The 17,824-nt window shown below is 40.6% G+C and overlaps 1 protein-coding gene across 1 annotated transcript; it reads left to right on the top strand.

Moving 5' to 3' along the window:
- The first annotated feature begins 669 nt into the window (after positions 1-669).
- Positions 670-17,807, top strand: LOC310876495 (AN1-type zinc finger protein 3-like). The gene is made up of 6 exons (XM_083790043.1): positions 670-1,260; positions 6,942-6,982; positions 10,095-10,301; positions 10,726-10,791; positions 11,994-12,182; positions 13,761-17,807. The coding sequence occupies exons 1-6, from the start codon at positions 1,193-1,195 to the stop codon at positions 13,913-13,915; spliced, it is 726 nt and encodes a 241-aa protein (XP_083646169.1). The 5' UTR covers positions 670-1,192; the 3' UTR covers positions 13,916-17,807.
- Positions 17,808-17,824: the final 17 nt, after the last annotated feature.

A 17,824-nucleotide genomic window follows, 5' to 3' on the forward strand; every position in this document is an offset into this window, starting at 1 on the left:
ATGTCTAGTAAGCACTAAACATTGGTGATGTATCTGCTTCTGCTATTTTAAATACATTGTACTTAGAGCAGTGATTTAATAGATTCCCTGTTTACTGCAAATGTTTAAAATTTTAAATATAAATTTGATGCTGGGTTTGTATTGTTACTGGTTCGGGAAAATTGTCTTGCTACAGTAAAAGGCCTTATTGCAATGCATTAGTAAACTATTGTTTTTTATTAAGATTTTCATTTTCATCATGCTAAAAACTGCCCAGTAGACTACAACATTTTAAAATCAACAAGAAGCGTTTCAGCAGTAGGCTACCAGTGAATACTTATAGCCTATACAGTCATTTATTTGTGAGTAATCGTCGCAAATAAATTGTATTGCTGTAGCCTGCTTCCCATTCGCCAATAACGATTTAAGCTCTATTGTATGGTGTTGTGAGCTTTTAGATCAGCTGTTTTTTTTGTTCTTTCACATTTCCCCCAAAATAAGGACGCCAGGCCAGGATAAATATAGCCTCGGAAACCCAGACGTTTTAATTTCCAGGGAGAAATATGGTACTATTTACAACTTGGGGTACTGCTCATTATTATTGACATTTAGGACCACCCATACGGCGACGTGTGAATGGGGAGGTCCTAAACAGGGATGCCAATTGTATTATATATATTTTTTCCTTTGAAGGTATTCAAGGGAAGATTCGACACTATCGATTCTTTCTCTTCCAGACTTCCACGTTTATCTAACGTACTCGTTACATTACATTGTTAGTTTCTTTCTCGGCGTTTTAACATCGGATACCAGTTTGGGAGTTCCGAGTTACACATCCCCCTCCCCTCATACAGTGCTGTGTGCTCGTAGTCGTAAACGTCGAAGCGTCCAGCTGATCGCATTGAGTACCGTGAGAGGACGGACGGTTGAACGAATGATCAATCCATTTATATATTTTTTCAAACCCGCTTTTAAAGACCGATCGTGATTTGGAGTCCTTCGACGACGACGCGAGTCGTCTCCTCGGTTCTTGGCGTGGTTTTGTTGCTTTATTGTTGAGGGACTTCTGAAACGTAGAGGATCTTTTATCACTGTTATCTATTTGTTTCAAACTACGGCTCCGTTGAGACTGAAAGGAGCTCCATACAAACATACAGGCCCCGGACACATCCTCCAGCCTCGCGTAAAGGGAAGGATCGTTTTGTTTTCAGTCATGGGAGATACGAGTGAACGCAGCGAAGCATCCAGTCTGCCACCCCGATGTCCATGTGGATTCTGGGGGTAAGAAGAACCAACATTCCGGGGTTTTTATGATCGTTAACGTGTTGTGACAATGTTTTCAAACGGGGACCCGTGATGGCCATTTAAGCCCATTTAAAATAATAACCGAAAATCTACAAATCCACAACCGGTCACATCGTGACTATTTGTGGGCTTGTCGTCACGTTGGGTCGTTTTTGCCTTTTTGGGGTGGTGGGGCTGTTTGAATTTGATGTTAAAACATTTTCTCGTGGAGTTTTCATCAGGGTGGGGGATCATTTTAGCCGCTTAGCACACCCAGAGTGACTGCACCTTTCAACTCAAACAGAACACAATCGTCTATGTAAGCGTTCGAAACAAGTGTTATTGTTTTCATTGTGGTTTAAAAACAGGCACGGTTGACGTTATAAAACGTGCAAAACTGTTACAAAATAATATATCCTCACGGCGTTTAGTAGCCTTTACCAAAGCCCCATTGTTGTTGTTCTGTTGTGCAGAGAGGCCGAGTGGGGGTTGGGAAGTTAATACCTTTTTGTGTTGGCTTTGGAAATACTATCTACTGTATTTTAACTGTACCAAACTGCTGCTGTCCGTTTAGTGTGGATATGAAACGTCTAATGTTGACGTTGTTTGTGTGTTTTCAAGCTTGCTTATCAGGAGGTGACGTATCCAAAGATTGGAGATGATTTATTGACGCCAGGTTCCTTTTAAATTCACCCCCACCCCCTCCCGAGTCACTTGTCGACCGAAAAACAACCATGGTTGAGACAAATAATGTACATATTTTGGTAAAGAAAGGCGTTAATATATACCGATATGTTATTATGGCTAGCAATATGTTCCTGGCTTCATTTGAGTTGTTTTGTGTCACTAATGCATTATTTCTTGTCAAGTGTTCGATGTCTTTTACATACCGGATGTAATCCACTATTAATGTCAAGCCGTGGCAATGGCAAACATTTGGCTGTGCTATACTTGAGAAATGCCGAGATTTTTGTCAACAGTCGACGCATTAATCGATCCGCCTTATGACATGACGAATTTATTTTGTCTCCTAAAAACATACAGCCTCGAATCGTTCTGTTCGGGTAGGAAACGCCGATCTGTCACACTCACACACCTGTCAATGTCAGGTGACGCAAATGGCAGCATGGTTATGGTCTCGGAAATAACACCTGTGTCCACCATATTCTACCCCCTAGCATAGAATACAAATAGTAACTTCAACACCATTTTACAGTTTTTGGTTTTCCTTTTGATATGTTTTTGTTGTTGCTACTTATCCAACTCTGACAAACCTATTTTAAAACACATGGGGGTAAGAAAAAACCCCCAAACATTTGAGTAATTAGCTGCCTTCATTCAACCAGTGGCTGGTTTACATATGCACACCTTCTAAAGAAAGATTTGGCAGCACACATACTAGAGTATATATGATTGGGAAATATCATTTTAATGGACTTACATTTCTAGGCCTAACTGGACTATTGATGTACCAGATGCTAGGAAAGGATTATTCAGGGAAATTAATTCTATATAATACTATTACTGTCTGTGTTTAGTGTTCTCCCTTGTAGTTATATTTACCAGTCTGGATAGCATTTGATTGAACCAATGACTCAGCTGTAAACACACATAGTGTTGCAAATCATACCAGGATTATGTTCGGCTAGTTTGGCTATGTATGTTTGTGTAATAGTTGGACAAAATGTCTTCAGTGCTTTAAGTACATTCCCACATACACATGTAAGGACATTATCCAAAGTCCTTGCTTTAGGCCTACCAGGAGATTATATCATTTAATGATAATGAGTGTTAACGGCTGTGCTCGTAAAGCTATAACCACCAGGGCAGGAAGTGTTGACTATGCAACCCCCACGTTGGACAATGAATTGGTCTTATAATTATTATCTAAATCTAAATCTCACCATTTGACTTAACCTGACATCCCTGTTTTGGTCATGTCTTCATACGGTAGCTCCTATATATTTCATTGACCGGCCTCCCCCTGTAGCATACAGTAATATACTTGGTCCCCTCCATTTTTCCTTTTACACACTATCTTTTCCCAAATTAGCCGTATCTACAAGCTCACAAACGTGTCTTCAGCTTGTAGACCTACAGTATATTTGCCAAATGTTCACCTATTATGACATGCCAAGAGTATGGATACTAGGGTTCAAGTGGTTTTGGTTCTCAACATCCGCAGTACCCGTAAATGGGTAGTCAGTTGACCCTGATGAAGGCCCATGCAGGCCGAAACGCGCTGGTCGTTTTTTTTTTAAATCCTTTTTTTTTTTTTTTTCTAAATGAATTGCACAGAGCTGCCTTGGATCCTCTTTAAAGTTCGCCACCTTCTTACCTCGTTCCACATTGATCTTTACTCAAAGCCTAAGGTATAGAACTTTTAAAGAACTCTTGTTGCTGTATTATTGAAACCCTCTTCAAAGAGCACCTGTCTGCAGTTTTCTACATAAAGGACCCACAAAGTGCTTCTTCTTTTCTTTTTGAGTGGTGCAACCACTCCAAGGAACAGCAATGTCCCTATGTCCACGTACCTGTCCCTATGTCCAGTTGTCCACGTACCTGTCCCTATGTCCGTCCCTATGTTTAGAGTACCAGTAGGGGCAAAAGTGGCGCTGTTGCCTGCTAATTACACAGAGAGCGAGAGAGAGAGAGGTGTCTGCTAAATGCTAATTCCCCCACACGGTAACTCTGTCATTTCTCGACCGTTTCGTGTAATAAGCGGGATAATGTATATAGACATATATAGATACAATGAAAGGCCTATGGAGCTGCACTCGGAGCTATTGACAGGGCTCATGGCTGACAGAAACAGCCGGGCTGATGCATTGTGTTGCCGTTCGTGTGGACGAGAGGTCCAGAAGGTGGGGAATGGACCTACCTCTGGAAAATTGAAGCAAGACTTATTTTCAAAATGTTATTCAGATATTTTAGACTAAAGGAAATACCTGAATTTTATCATTCTCATTTCTTTTAGTACACAAAGGGTCCTATCATCTGGATTTTGTAACATTTAATAGGCATTTTTATATAATGCTAGAAAAATAGTTTTTGTACTTTTATTACAATAATTGTTATTATAGAAAGGGGGGTAATGAATGAAAACTGAATACTGTACACATTTTTGCGGTGAGATCAAATGTATTCGCTTTGTCATAGGCCTATATTTTTATTAAATGGGAATTTCAGTGGAATGCAACATGTCTTCACAGATATACAGTACATGCAGGTAGCAGCAGCAGCGACTCAATTTGGAAGAACTCTTACCACTTTAAAACAAACTATGGAGTAATCTGCAGTACCTGATTTCCATATGATGTTATTGTAGCTATCAGACCTCTCATTGGCAGTCCTTTGTAAAGCAGGATGCTGGAGCATGCGTGTTATGTTTGGAGCTAAATTTACGAATCTTTTCTAATACGAGACCCTTAACACAAAGAGTGATCCATCCGTAGTATTCTCATGTGTTCTGCCCTACAATATGGCACGATGCAGCGGCTAACTTGCAAAATATGTTGTCACTTATTTAATTCAATTTCAATCATCTGTTTGCCACCGAGATGTTGGTAGCTGTGTGTGTGTGTTAAACTATTCTCTCCTAGCACCTTGTCATGCATTTACAAGCTTAACAGTTTCTTATCCAAATTGGATAATGGTATCCACTTCCAGGAATTTATCTGAGTGGCAGTGGTGTAGAGATATCAACGTCACATTGTGTAGTTACACATGGAACAAGCACAACAGGCCCTCACATGAAGTATCAAGCAACACTGTTGTTCAGACTGGCAGCCCAAATAAAAAGATTGGCCTATCCAGAATTCAATCCGGTTTTATCGAGTCTGAGAAAAAATAATAACTAATGGAAACCTATTTCCATATCATGGATATCGTTGCCATCGGTTCAAATGTTCAAATCACAGAGCTGAGAAATTCTGTGTGGTGAAGGTGTCTTAGCCCATAAAATTACTGCTGTAATTCCTCTGACTGATACACTTAACCAACCGTACTAATCCAGCAGCTCATTGGCCAGCAGAGTGTACATACACAGTTAAGCATTTGACAGTGAGTTGAGATAAAGAACACTGCCGTATTTACCAGTTAAACATTCCTCACAGTGATAATGTAGTTCATAAGTAACCTGTGTCACCTGCTATGCCACACACTTTTTTTGGCCTTCATCCATCATCCCACTGCCCTCTTATTTATTTTCCCCACAGTATCCGTAGCCATCACACCGACCCAAATGCTGTGGCACCAGAAATGGGTCGAGATTCGAGACACATCACAAGATGTGACATAAAATCGATATCACAATTATTCCAAACTTGTGCCTCGACTACAATTCATAAAATATTAATAAAAGAGGAAATATAGCCAAGCTTTTTTGCCCACAACCATTACATTGTATAACAAGGTATAATACAGAGTTAAGTGGTTAATCAGACTAATTGATTCAGTTCATTATAATTGGTTAGTTACTGCGAGAGTGAGGTCTAGCCAACACCAACTCAGGATTCCTGGATCGCTGCCCTCCACAATTTACTATCCAACATCAGGTTCTTGAAATCTGTAGTGTTGTCAGCCAAGCTGTCACACCGCAGCACATCTACATAGGTGGTACGCCTCTTTCCCCTCCTGGCTTTGCCCTGGGTTGGCCCCCATAGAGTCGATTTACATTCCTCAAGTTCTGCGTGCCTGCCCTGCCAGCCTCATCCTTCTCTCTCTGACTTTGTCAGTGACGCGTGGTAGTTCCCCATAGAGGTCCACATTTCTGATGCGGTCCGTCCATGTGACACCTAGTGCCATTCATAACATTCTTGTGTAGACTCCATTCAGGGCTTTTTCCTGTTGTACTGTGAGGGTCCATGTCTCGGCCCCATACAGCAGTACTGACGCCACAGTAGCTTACGGTCATTATTGTAATAATAATAATGATAATAAAGATGTATATTACATGACCATTTGATGTACAGTATGTATATATTTGAGTAACCTATATGAGCAAGATTAAGTCGGATTTTGGTTCTCATATCGGCCTCAATATGTTTTGTTTAATTGCCCATCTGATGTAACTATCCTGTGTGTAGTTAAACTACTCTTGAGTGGCAACATAACAACCCTGTGTTGGAGTCAAGTAGTGGCATCATTATTTCTGACATAAAAACAAAATGGTAAATGGTGAAAATTTCCATCCTGTTCACATACTCATTTGTATATTGTTATCTGTGTCAGGAGTAGCAACAGGATGAGCAGAGCTCCCTTGACATTCCTTCTTCAGGGAAGTCGTAAGAGACCCCAAGACACCTACACACCTAGGAGATGTAGCCTACTTCTGCTGTGTCCTGGGTTCGCCCCTGGGAGATGTAGTGTTAATGCCATGTCTCCCGGTCTAGCTGGGAGATGTACTGTAGTTTTAATGCCATCACAGTGAGCACTGAAAATGTGTTTTTTATAATGTGGGATTTTTAACCACATGAACCCATGCATCTCTATTTTAGGCATGTATACTTAATAGGTGAACATTCTGAAAAAAATACATCTACAAGCTTGTACATCTGCTATTTTTGGCAAAGATATTTGTAGAGGAGGGAAAACGGAGCAAGTAACTTGACAATCAATCAATCTATGCCGTTCCATGTTTCTAACTTTTTTTTTTCTCTCTCTCTCTCATTCTTCAGCTCTAGCAAAACCATGAACCTCTGCTCCAAGTGTTATGCCGGTAAGTTTGTTGTTGCTTATTCTTGACAACATTTAAGAAGCCACAGGACAGAACCAGCTTTTGCTGAAGGCAAAGTGCAAACTGACTGTACCAGCGAGTTTCAAAGTGGAATGCTAAGAATGCAAACTAGCTATAGAGGCACAAACTATTCACTCTTGTTTTAAAATATTCTGCTGGTAAACATAAACAGAATATCTCCTCAGTGGCACTGTTGATGTGACATTAATAATCTCATCAGGAAATCAAGAGTCATGGAGGCCCACATTTCCTCCTTGAAAGCAGCTCAGTGCTTCATGCTACAGTAACTTCATTGAGTGTCAATGAAGTCAACAGCCAACCGTTTATGCTTGCCACAACAATTGTTGAACATCACGTTGCATCGAGCCTCACGAGTTTTGAGCAACTCGCCAACATCGTCGCAACCAAATATTAAAGTGAATGTTGCAACCAAATGTTACATTAATAAAGTACGTGAATGTACTGTACAGTCTCCTGCATCTCTCTGGTAGTGAAGCTCGCTTTGTCTTCCCAACCAATCAGAGTATGCAACATTTTATGCTCACAAATGTCCTACACCTAGTCACCTACCGTTTTCATTTCATCATGCAACAAGTTGCACCAAACATTATGAATTGACCTTTATGCTGTGATTGGGGTGATGCGGTTAAAATGTACACACTCTTGAGTTAAATATTAACACTTGAGGATGCTGTGTACTTATAAATATAACAAACTGTATCCAGATTGTGAGGGTTCAGTTGAGTTTGTTCTTGAACCCTGGCAGTCAAGGTGTCCAGAGACAATGAAGACCCCACAACGTATCTCCTGTGTGTTTTCCATCACAGACAGCTCCAGTGCTCAGAATAGACTCAATGCACATGAGTGCAGAGGCCCAGCAGAAATGGGTTAGACTACACTTGTGTCTGGAGGAGAGGGTAAAGCTGAAAATTAGGCTGTCCAGTGCATGGTTCCATCGAGCCCTCCAGCTTCGGAAGAAGTGTGAACCACACCAGTTTTGAAGTGCGTCTGGTGTATTCAAGTACACCTGATGAAGTCCCCAGAGGCCGAAACTATCTATAAAAAATTATAATAATCTCTGAGCACACCTTACAATACATTCTAAATAGTCTGTAAGTTGGCTTTGGCAATGCATGATTGAATATTAAAAAGCTCTGCCCATTCAGAACGGCTCGCTCAGTGTTCGTTAGGCAAGGAACCTTCAAACGTGGGAGTACTTGTGCCACGCTCTACACACATTTCACCACACTGTCATGGCAGTGTCAAATCCTAGCCATTGAGTAACCCTGGGAAAATATCCCTAGCTTTTCTGGGTTACTTTTTCTCCTATATTTAGTCACTGACAAGTGCACTCTCATACCTCGGTCACAAAATCTGCATTATTTTATTATTACTGATGTTTCACTAGGTCATCATGTTCACTGAGCTGCTTCTCAAAATGTTACAAGTCAGCTATTGTCTCTGATTGTGTGCTCTCTGTATGTCTTGCTTAACCCCTTAAGCCCTATTCAAATTATTTTTTAAATAATTTGACTATGACCTGACCAAATCACAGTGATTGTGGTTAAACCTGCAATCTGTAGCCTTCATTTCCTCTCCAGGATGCAAACCTGGGTCCCTCACACAAGCGCCACAACTTGGCTGTGCCTTGGCAGGGGATAAACTACATTTTGAGCTTCCTGTAATAACACTTTGCATCCAGTAGTGCTCCTTGGAAACCCAGACGTTTTTATTACTTTGGTAGAGGTTTAGTTTGTGTATAGTCGGCGAGCCACGGGCCCAAAATCTGAGAGGACCTGTGATGTCTTGCTGTACTTTTTATTTGTGTTTTTTCTATTAATTTGGTTATTAGGGTCCACAGAATGACAGGCCTGCTCTGCCGGAAACATTGCGAAAAAAAGAGTTATGGGCATTTTTGTATACCACACCATAGACAATATAGGCAACATTTTCCAAATTTCATCATGCTTTAAGTAGCATGTGACATGTCAAACTACTGGGTTTCCATGATTCTGAATCTATAAGCATTAGTTTTGCACGAAAAACACTCCATGGGCTAAAAATGGCCTTAGCCGTCATCACAAATGTGATGAGGTGAGCACAAATGTGCTGAGGTCAGTGGCTATGGCTGTTTTTAGCCAAAGGAGTGTTTTTTGTGTAAAACGAATTGCTTGGAATGGATTCAGAATCATGAAAACCCCCTAGTTTGACATGTCACATGCTACTTAAACATAATGAAATTAGGACAATGTTTCCTTTTATAGGTTGGATATGGTGTGGTATACAAAAATGGCCATCACTTTGTTTTGCTGTGTTTCCTGCAGAGCAGGCCTCTCATTCTGTGGACCCTAATGACCAAATTAATAGAAAAAACACAAATAAAAATCACAGGTTAATCTCTATTTCTTGCTTTTGGGCCTGTGGACCCCCGGCTAGTAGTTACCTTGCCATGTGCTCCAAATGTGGACAAGAAATAAAAGATATTTGCTCCAGTGATTAGAAAAAAATATGCTCCTCATTAATTTGAATTATACATTGAAACGGCTCTTAAAGTCACTCTTTTAGTACGTAAACAAACATAACGTTGATTCAGACTATACAAACATCACCACAACTCACTTTTATTTTTTTATTTAAAGAGATCAACGCCATTTCTATTAGGAAGAATACCCGATCCGGATCCAGATCTTCAAATAGTAAAATCAACAGGAAGTAAATTTTGTTTTAATACAAAAATAATAGTTTTGGTGATGTTCTATATTGTCTGAATCAACTTTGTTTGTTTACATACTAAAAAAAGTGACTTTGAGAGCTGTTTCAGTGTACAATGCAAGTCAATGAGGAGCATATTTTGAACGATCAATTTCTAATCACTGGAGCAATTATTTTGATTTCTTATCTACATTTGGAGTTACATCATGGCAAGGTAACTACACAAACCAACCCTCTACCAAAGTGGTCTTGCACTTTTAAGCTAAGAGCTAGCTGTTAGCTTGAAGCTCAGTTCTTGTCGGCAAGTGACACGTCACTCTACGGCGTTTCAATCAGGCATTCTTATTCTTATTTTGATTCAACATGCTTCTCTTGGCCCCAGACATTGAGAAGAAGCAGCCAGAGGAGGAGTGCAGCTCCAATGCCATCCAAAGCACTGCGAGCAGCCAGTCTCCTGTCTTCAGTAGCGACGTGAACAGCAGTAGTGGTAGCCAATCCCTGTCCTCTTCATCGTCGTCGTCCTCATCCGCCACCTTGGAGGTGCCATCGACTGAGAACCCCTCTCCCTCTTTTCCCAGCACAAGGGAAGGTAAGATGGGGCTATCACTCTTCTTATGTCTTATTTTCTATGGCACTGGTTTTCAACATGTAACCCTGGGGACCCCAAGGTGTCCTTGAGGGGGTTTCAGGGGGTCCCCACTCCCCAGTTAAAGAATTGATACCAAATGGACCCTATTAGGTCTATAACTCAGTGTTACAGTGTAAAATTAAGTTAACACAGAAAGCTATAGGATATCTTCAGTTTCTAGAGAGAGACTTGCAAGTCTACTAAATGGTACTATGCCAAGAGACTACTTTAAATGTTCAATCACTCTTACGGTGGAGAGATAATAGAATTAACGAAAAGAAAGCTGTCTATTTAAGTTTCCAAACCATGTACTGTAACTGAATGATTGTTTGAATATAAGTTAACTCTATAAATTGTATGACCTTTCAAATATAATTTTCCACAGGCGTATCATGTACAGAAACGGCCCAAGGAACGCTCTGCACACCCACAAAGCGCCCCCGTGACTCAGGTACTGTGCTCTTTAGTAGCCTTGTTCCCAGTCTTACTCATCTGCAAAGAGAAAAGCCTGGCCTCGACCTAAGGCAGACAGTGTCTAGAAAGGCGGGGCTTCCTGCGTGTGAACTCTCCAGTGATCTTCCATCACTTGTTTAGACAATCAACAGAGTAGGTCTTGCCCAGCCCTTTAGAGGTCGAACAATGCCAGATTCTTGGGTCCAATCCTGATTTCGGAGATTCCTAGACTGCCTATTGCGGATGGTTTCACAGATATTTGGCCAAAAAGGTTTCTATTAACTCTTCCCCCAAGGTACCCCCCCACGTACCCCAACATATACTCCGTCTATATAATGATTGATGGTTCCCATAACAACGCCCCACCGTTCCAGCTATGGGATTGCAAATATATTCACAGTGCAAACCAGTGGAAGGGAGGATTTTCAAACCTCCATAAATCCGACTAGAATCGCTGTCCCTGGTGGATTTTCTGCCATCCACATTTCGGATTTAATTTGTGCCTTTGTACCGTGATGGGGGGGGTGGAAAAACACCGGTAGAGATGGAGTTAAGTTACTATTTGAGAACATTTAGTAAATAACCTTTTGATAGGTAAACACAAACTCAATTCACAATTAACCCACTCAGTGCTGAAAAGAGAAAATAGCTACTGTGCCAAAACGAGATTACGAGATTCTATTAAAATTGGATTAAAAATATATATATATTTTGGTTTTTATTTATTTATGTTTTTATTTTTTTGCATCCGACGTGCACGTGATGTAACACGTGCAACTCATGTAAAAGAAAAATAAATCAGATTGATTGTTCCTGCCTGATGACTACAAAACAATAATGCAACATGACGTAGCGATAACATCCACTCCAGACCAGTTTTGTAACACAGACCAGGCTTTCCTCCGAGGTGGAAAGCCTGGTGACGTGAGGTTACCCCTCTCCCATATATCTCGAAACGTCATCAGCCCTTGACCATACCGATGTCATAAAAAGAGACAGACAATTGCCGATATATTTGTCTGACTCTATACATCTTTCCCAGATTCCTCGTGTGAGAATCTATAAATTGTAGTTGTACGTCACTTTTGAATTCTGCCTTTCCTTTTTCTTTTCCAAAATAAGTTTGTTCATCTGTCAAGCTATAGACCCCACACATCACAATTTCATCTTCTCTGACGTCTTTGCTTTCTATTTTTTCAGCCTCAGGGCCAGAGAGCGAGGCATCTCCGGAGAAACGGCCGCGGACGGAAGAAGAAGATGAGGAGGTGGCGGCGAGCCAGGAAGGGGCCCCTGGAGGTTCGGGGCCCAAACAGAAAAATCGCAGACGCTGCTACCGCTGCCAAACCAAACTAGAGCTGGTACAGCAAGAGCTGGGCTCCTGTCGCTGTGGTCAGTACTTCATATCTCTCATAAGATCAAAATCACGTGTCACTTTAGTCACTGTTCCTATCAAAACACTTCGTAAATTAATCTCCTGCCATCTGTGCCACAATAACAAACTTGCTTTCATTGATTGATTGATTGAAATGTTTATTTTGAATAAAGCAATTTTAAAAACAAATAAGCAAATAATTCAAAACCTATTCAAAAGGAGTAGGAAGAAGCATCAATAAATATCAGTCAATAATCTATTCCAAATACTAAATCTGTGATATTTGTATGTACATATATATCATATTTCTTTTCTACACTTTTTACACACGCACACATACAGGACCCATAGTCACTTGGATTGCCTTTTGTTTTGATCTGAAATTGTAGTCTACTGGATCTGCTCAGCATTTATATATAACCATGACCAAATGTTAATTGCTTAATTTTCTTGTGCAGGCCACATGTATGGATGCATCTGCATTCGTTATGTTTCTACTCTCGTTTATTTATTGTTTTCCTTTAATTTGGAACCTGTCAGTGCAGTGCTAGTCTCTCAAGCCAGACAAGTAGTCCACAATCTTCTACAATTATGCCCTGTAAAAGTTCTACACAGGAAGCCATCTGTTTGGTTCGCGGAAATATTTTAATATCTTTAAAATCAAAATCTTTCCATTTCTATTAAACAGCAAGCTACCTAGATAGGCTTTGACGAATTTGATTAATGTAGGACCTTTTTACGAAACTGCAAAGGCAAAAGAGTAGTGAGTATAGGCAGAACATTTCATTTATTTTCTGTGGCTTTTCAGCACTGATGTACTCACTGTTGGCCAAAAGCATTTGAAGATTGTGTCTAGAGCGACCAGTACAGTTTCATTAACATCGCATGGTTACAGATATAAAGGAGTGTCTGGAATTAATACTTTAGTTATTATTAGTTTCAGGGAAGAATTGGAATAGCGAAAGAGAATGATAGAAAGGAAAATAAATGAGCCCCAATGTAAATGGCAATGCATAAATGCTTCTTGTGCAGCTATAGAAACTGATCCAGCAGGTATAAAATAAAACACAGTTTTATGTGTATAGCTGCAGATCTAGAAACAGACCGCTGTGCGTATGGTCTCTTGGAACAGGTCCTTTAGCAGCAGATATCAAACATCACTGTGCACTGTATGCTTAAGTGACAGTGTGCTGTTGTATGAAACCAATAAAAGACTGGAGATCGTGCTTTATTGTGGTTATTGGCACGGCTCTGCAGGGCAATGCCACTCTACCTCACATTGTGCCCATGTCGCAGCACAGCCGTGCCAATAACCATGATGAAGCACTGCCTCTGGTGGTGTTATTGTTTTAATTAAGATTAAAATTCAGATAGTTCTGTCGGGGAACTCTGTGCAGTTTATGCTTGCAGACCATCGACAACATCGTATACCTAGTCCGCTCCTTTTTCCCCTCTTCACCAAATATCTTCCCTTTGAACCCACAAAAAGCCTGTGCAGACGGAGTCCGATCAACTTTGATCATTTCTATTAACTGTATTCCATGTTGATCACATCGCTCTCTCTCTCTCCTCTCCTTTCCCTGTTCGTCCTCCAGGCTACGTGTTCTGCATGCTCCACCGTCTCCCGGAACAGCATGACTGCATGTTCGACCACCTGGGCCGCGGGCGCCAGGAGGCCGTGCTCAAGATGGTGAAGCTCGACCGCAAGGTGGGCCGTTCGTGCCAACGCATCGGCGAGGAGTGCTCCTGATCGGGCTGTGTCAGTGGTTCTCAAACGTTTTAATTTCAAGCATCCCTCTCCAGTTTGATATGCATTAGGCCATGGACCCACATTTGATACCAGTTTGATCTCTGGGACACCAGTCTACAGTATAAAATCCTTACTCTGACGGTGTACAAATGGAACCAAATGGACACTCCGTTCCATTTGTACACTCTTGAGTAACAGACCCACATCACCTCAAGGACCCCATGTGGGTCCCTGGACTACAGTTTGAGAACCACTGGGCAATTTCACCCATGCTGGCCAGCCAGCCATCCAATCAGAAAGACGAGGCACTTAAAATGTTGGAGAAGGGAGTAAAGAGGGAAGGAAGGGGGACAGAGGACTTGGTGAAGGGAGGAAGCATGATCGCAATAGCCTGCATTTTTTTACCCTATAATTCTGGATCTGAGTGTGACCCAGTCCTTGTTTTGAAGTCTTGATACCCTGGCCAGGAATGCTGTTTGGACCATAACTGTGGACAACACCACTCTCAGGGGGTGTGGGTTTGGACCCTTGTGGCTACTAGTCTGTGGAGCCGCACTGTGGTATACACATGAATACACACACCACACAGCATTAACACAGCCACTCATCAAAGAGGACTCTGTGTGGAGAAGGATCGGTCGGTCACAATCTGTTGCAGAGCGAAGCCACCGCAGCAAATTCCTCTTCTTTGCTCACACTCCTTGTATCACTATAGAAAAGTTACCGAAAACAGACACTGAACCGTCAACCGTTTCGCTCTAGATCTATGGTTAGCAGACTTGCCCCCCCACATCACTTTGTGGATGTGGTGAATTCCATTACCAAACCTCAGGTTGTCATTAATTTAAGAGGGGTGTGTGTCTTCTCTGTTAGCCCCGCATTCTTTTTTTCTAAGAGATGAGTGCATGGTTAAGTGGCCGATTACAGGAAACTACTAAATTGACTAGCTGTTTTCCTGTGACTATCAAAACTGTTAACCTTATTGTATCGCCCCGTTGTGGTCCCATCTCAACCTAGTGGTTTGGATTTTACACGGTCATGTGAGTGTATTCAGGTTGTGAGCAGTGCGCCATTTGTTAATGCGATAACGGTACACAGACAAATTCAGTGTTTCTTTAACTATGAAAGCATACGAAATTATCCAAATGGACCTGTAAGGTTACATCTGTAAGCTCTCAGAGTTTTACTGTGTAGTGGTATTAAGTCTTTTGATTTAGTATTGGCATGTTTAATGTTAAGTAGATCTGGGTTTCCTTTATCTTTTTGGAGAAGCCGTTTGCAGCTGGTCTCACCTGTGAGAACAAACCAGGAAAATCAGGACTTGGCGTGCTAAGAATAGCACAATAACTCCTCTGTTAAAGTTATTATTTGTCTGCGACCTGGCAAGAGCATCTCAAGACACACTTTTTGGTCCAACTCCCCACCAGTGACAAACACTGGACTAGAGGGTGTACAAAATAATGACGTGCTGTCATTTGGCACGTGCCCGTGGCAGACCTGTATCACATCCACCCTGTTTATTAAGTTTACACTGTAAAAAAATCCTTGGATTTATGCAAATAGACCCATAAGGGTCCTTGGATAAATGAACACTGAGGATTTTACTGTGCATTGTTTCTCTACTTGACTTAAAGGGAGGTGTCTGCCTCATTTTCATTACACTAATGACATTTTCTCAGGAGTACAAGAGAATAATATACGTTATGAGTTGTAGCCCAAAACGGTAAATATCATTTTTTTTTATTTAAACAAAGGATTTTTATCTGACTTTTGCAGATATTTCAACAAATAGACGACCCTCTTTGTGAAAATTAGTAAACATTTGGCATGGCAGGGAATTTAATTGACTAATTAAAGAAAAGTTCCATTATTTAGTTTAATGGTAAGTACTGTAGCTGTGCCTGTGTAAGAAGATGTCATTTTGTTTTGAAAACGGTGGATATTTTACCTTTGAGAAGGAACACAAGTACACTTGTTAGGATATAAGTTATTAGTGCAGATTCACTGCTGTCCCACGAAGCTAGAAACAAAAAAATTGCGATGTTAGTATTGAGGCATGACATAACATGCATTAAAGAGATTTTTGTTTTGTTTACCAGATAAGCGACACCCTTTTGGAGGAATCTTTCTGTTCCAAAAAGTAACTTGGCTGTATATTTTGGGCAACTCTGATGACCTCACAGATTCACAGTTGTGTTTCTGATTTCTAGCTTTACTGGGAGATTGTCACCATTTATAATTAAGTTTGAACTGTCACAAATAACTCAACTGTCCACCAGGGGGGCTGTATAGCAAAGGCTTTGATGGTTCTGTGGGTAAAGATGAAGTGATCTCCATTATTTCATCTTAATCTTTTCTTTGTTTACCAAACAAATTATTTTAAAAAGCTAACATGCAGCTGTCCATTTTCCACCTCTCTTCTACCCAGTCCACAGACAATTTCAAATATTAGTGAGACTGTTGGCTGAATTGAGTGCTGTTCTCTTTTTTTCCGTAGCCATTGTTTCTTGCTTATTTCTCTATGCACCTACACAGCGTGACACCCTCCTATACTTTATCAACGAACATCTACTCTTAACCACTTTCACCTTGGTGTCCATGTTTTGAGCACATTTTGAAAAGAAAATCCAAAATATTTTGTAATGTTTAAAAAAAAATCAGAAATGGCAGAAAATTTAATGCCGGAATGTTTCAGATTTTCCTTTAAAAAAAGTGCCCAAAGTAGGGATGCCACGGTGAAAGTGGGTAGATTGGCTAATGTTCCTATTCATCATAAGACAAAGTATATAGGGCTCAGTTGGTTAATGGGGTATTTCATAAATATTTGACTTTGTTATTCAGGAAAAGTTGATGATTTCCGTAGATGCAAAATATTTGCTATTTTAGATGCATCGTACATTTCAGAGTTGTTGAAGAAGGTACTGTTGTAGTTTTCCTCCTTTCAGCCCTCACAGCAGGTCAGATAATGTAATGATGGAGGCTTTAGTCTTTTGAGATACAGATTTCAGAGTGCTAAAGTCATTAAAGGGGAGATGAGATAGTGTTTTTGTTGCTTATGGGGAAAATGAGTTTTTGCAATAATGTAACCTACAGAGTGGATTGTGTTGTCGCGCCATTGAATCGCTCATACTGTTCAACTATGCTAAATATCATGCACACAGAGTATGACATTACCTCCAGCTAACTGCTGAAATGTAAATTAAAGTGTGGCTGGTAAATTAATCTCATGCTCACTTTGGCAGGTAAACTTCCTTTTATTCAGAAGTCTTATTTTTTTCTTTTTTTGGGCCGGGAAAGTGTGTTTTAACATGAGTGTAACAAAATCCAAGTATGAAGTGTACAAATGTAATTGGTAGTAGGCTTCTTATTGTTGCTAACGCGTATGTATTGGCAGGCTGAGAGTACTGAAGGTCGCAGGGAGTTAACCGTACATTGTGCTCTGTAGATGAGAAGGTATTTCCTGCTCTATGCACACATCAGGCTGAATTTATAGTCATAGCAGATCTACAAGTTACGTTGTGAGCATGTAGATCTGCTATTTTCTGTAAATATAACCGCCCTCCCTCCCTCTCTCTTCACCACTCTCTTCTCCAGTGAGGGACAAAGGGAGTTTCGTTTCAAGTGTGGAGCTATTTCTGCCTGGTTCTTGTTTTGAAAGGATTGGAGAAAATGAACAACCCCTGATCCCCATTTTGATTGCTAATAAGAAATGGAACATCTTTTCTGTACGTTACAATTTTAAAAGAAGATGATTATTTAACCTCATATCGGTTTGAGTTACTTACACCTAGCATAGCTGTATTATTTAGTTAAGTGTATTAAAAAAAAAAACATAATTCTTATTTTATCCTGTTCCATTTTCTGCTGAGGACAAATAAACTGGATTAAAGGATGTGATGCGTGTCTGAC

The sequence above is a fragment of the Protomyctophum parallelum genome (genome assembly GCF_964188405.1).
Source record: "Protomyctophum parallelum genome assembly, chromosome: 19".
NCBI lineage: Eukaryota > Metazoa > Chordata > Actinopteri > Myctophiformes > Myctophidae > Protomyctophum > Protomyctophum parallelum.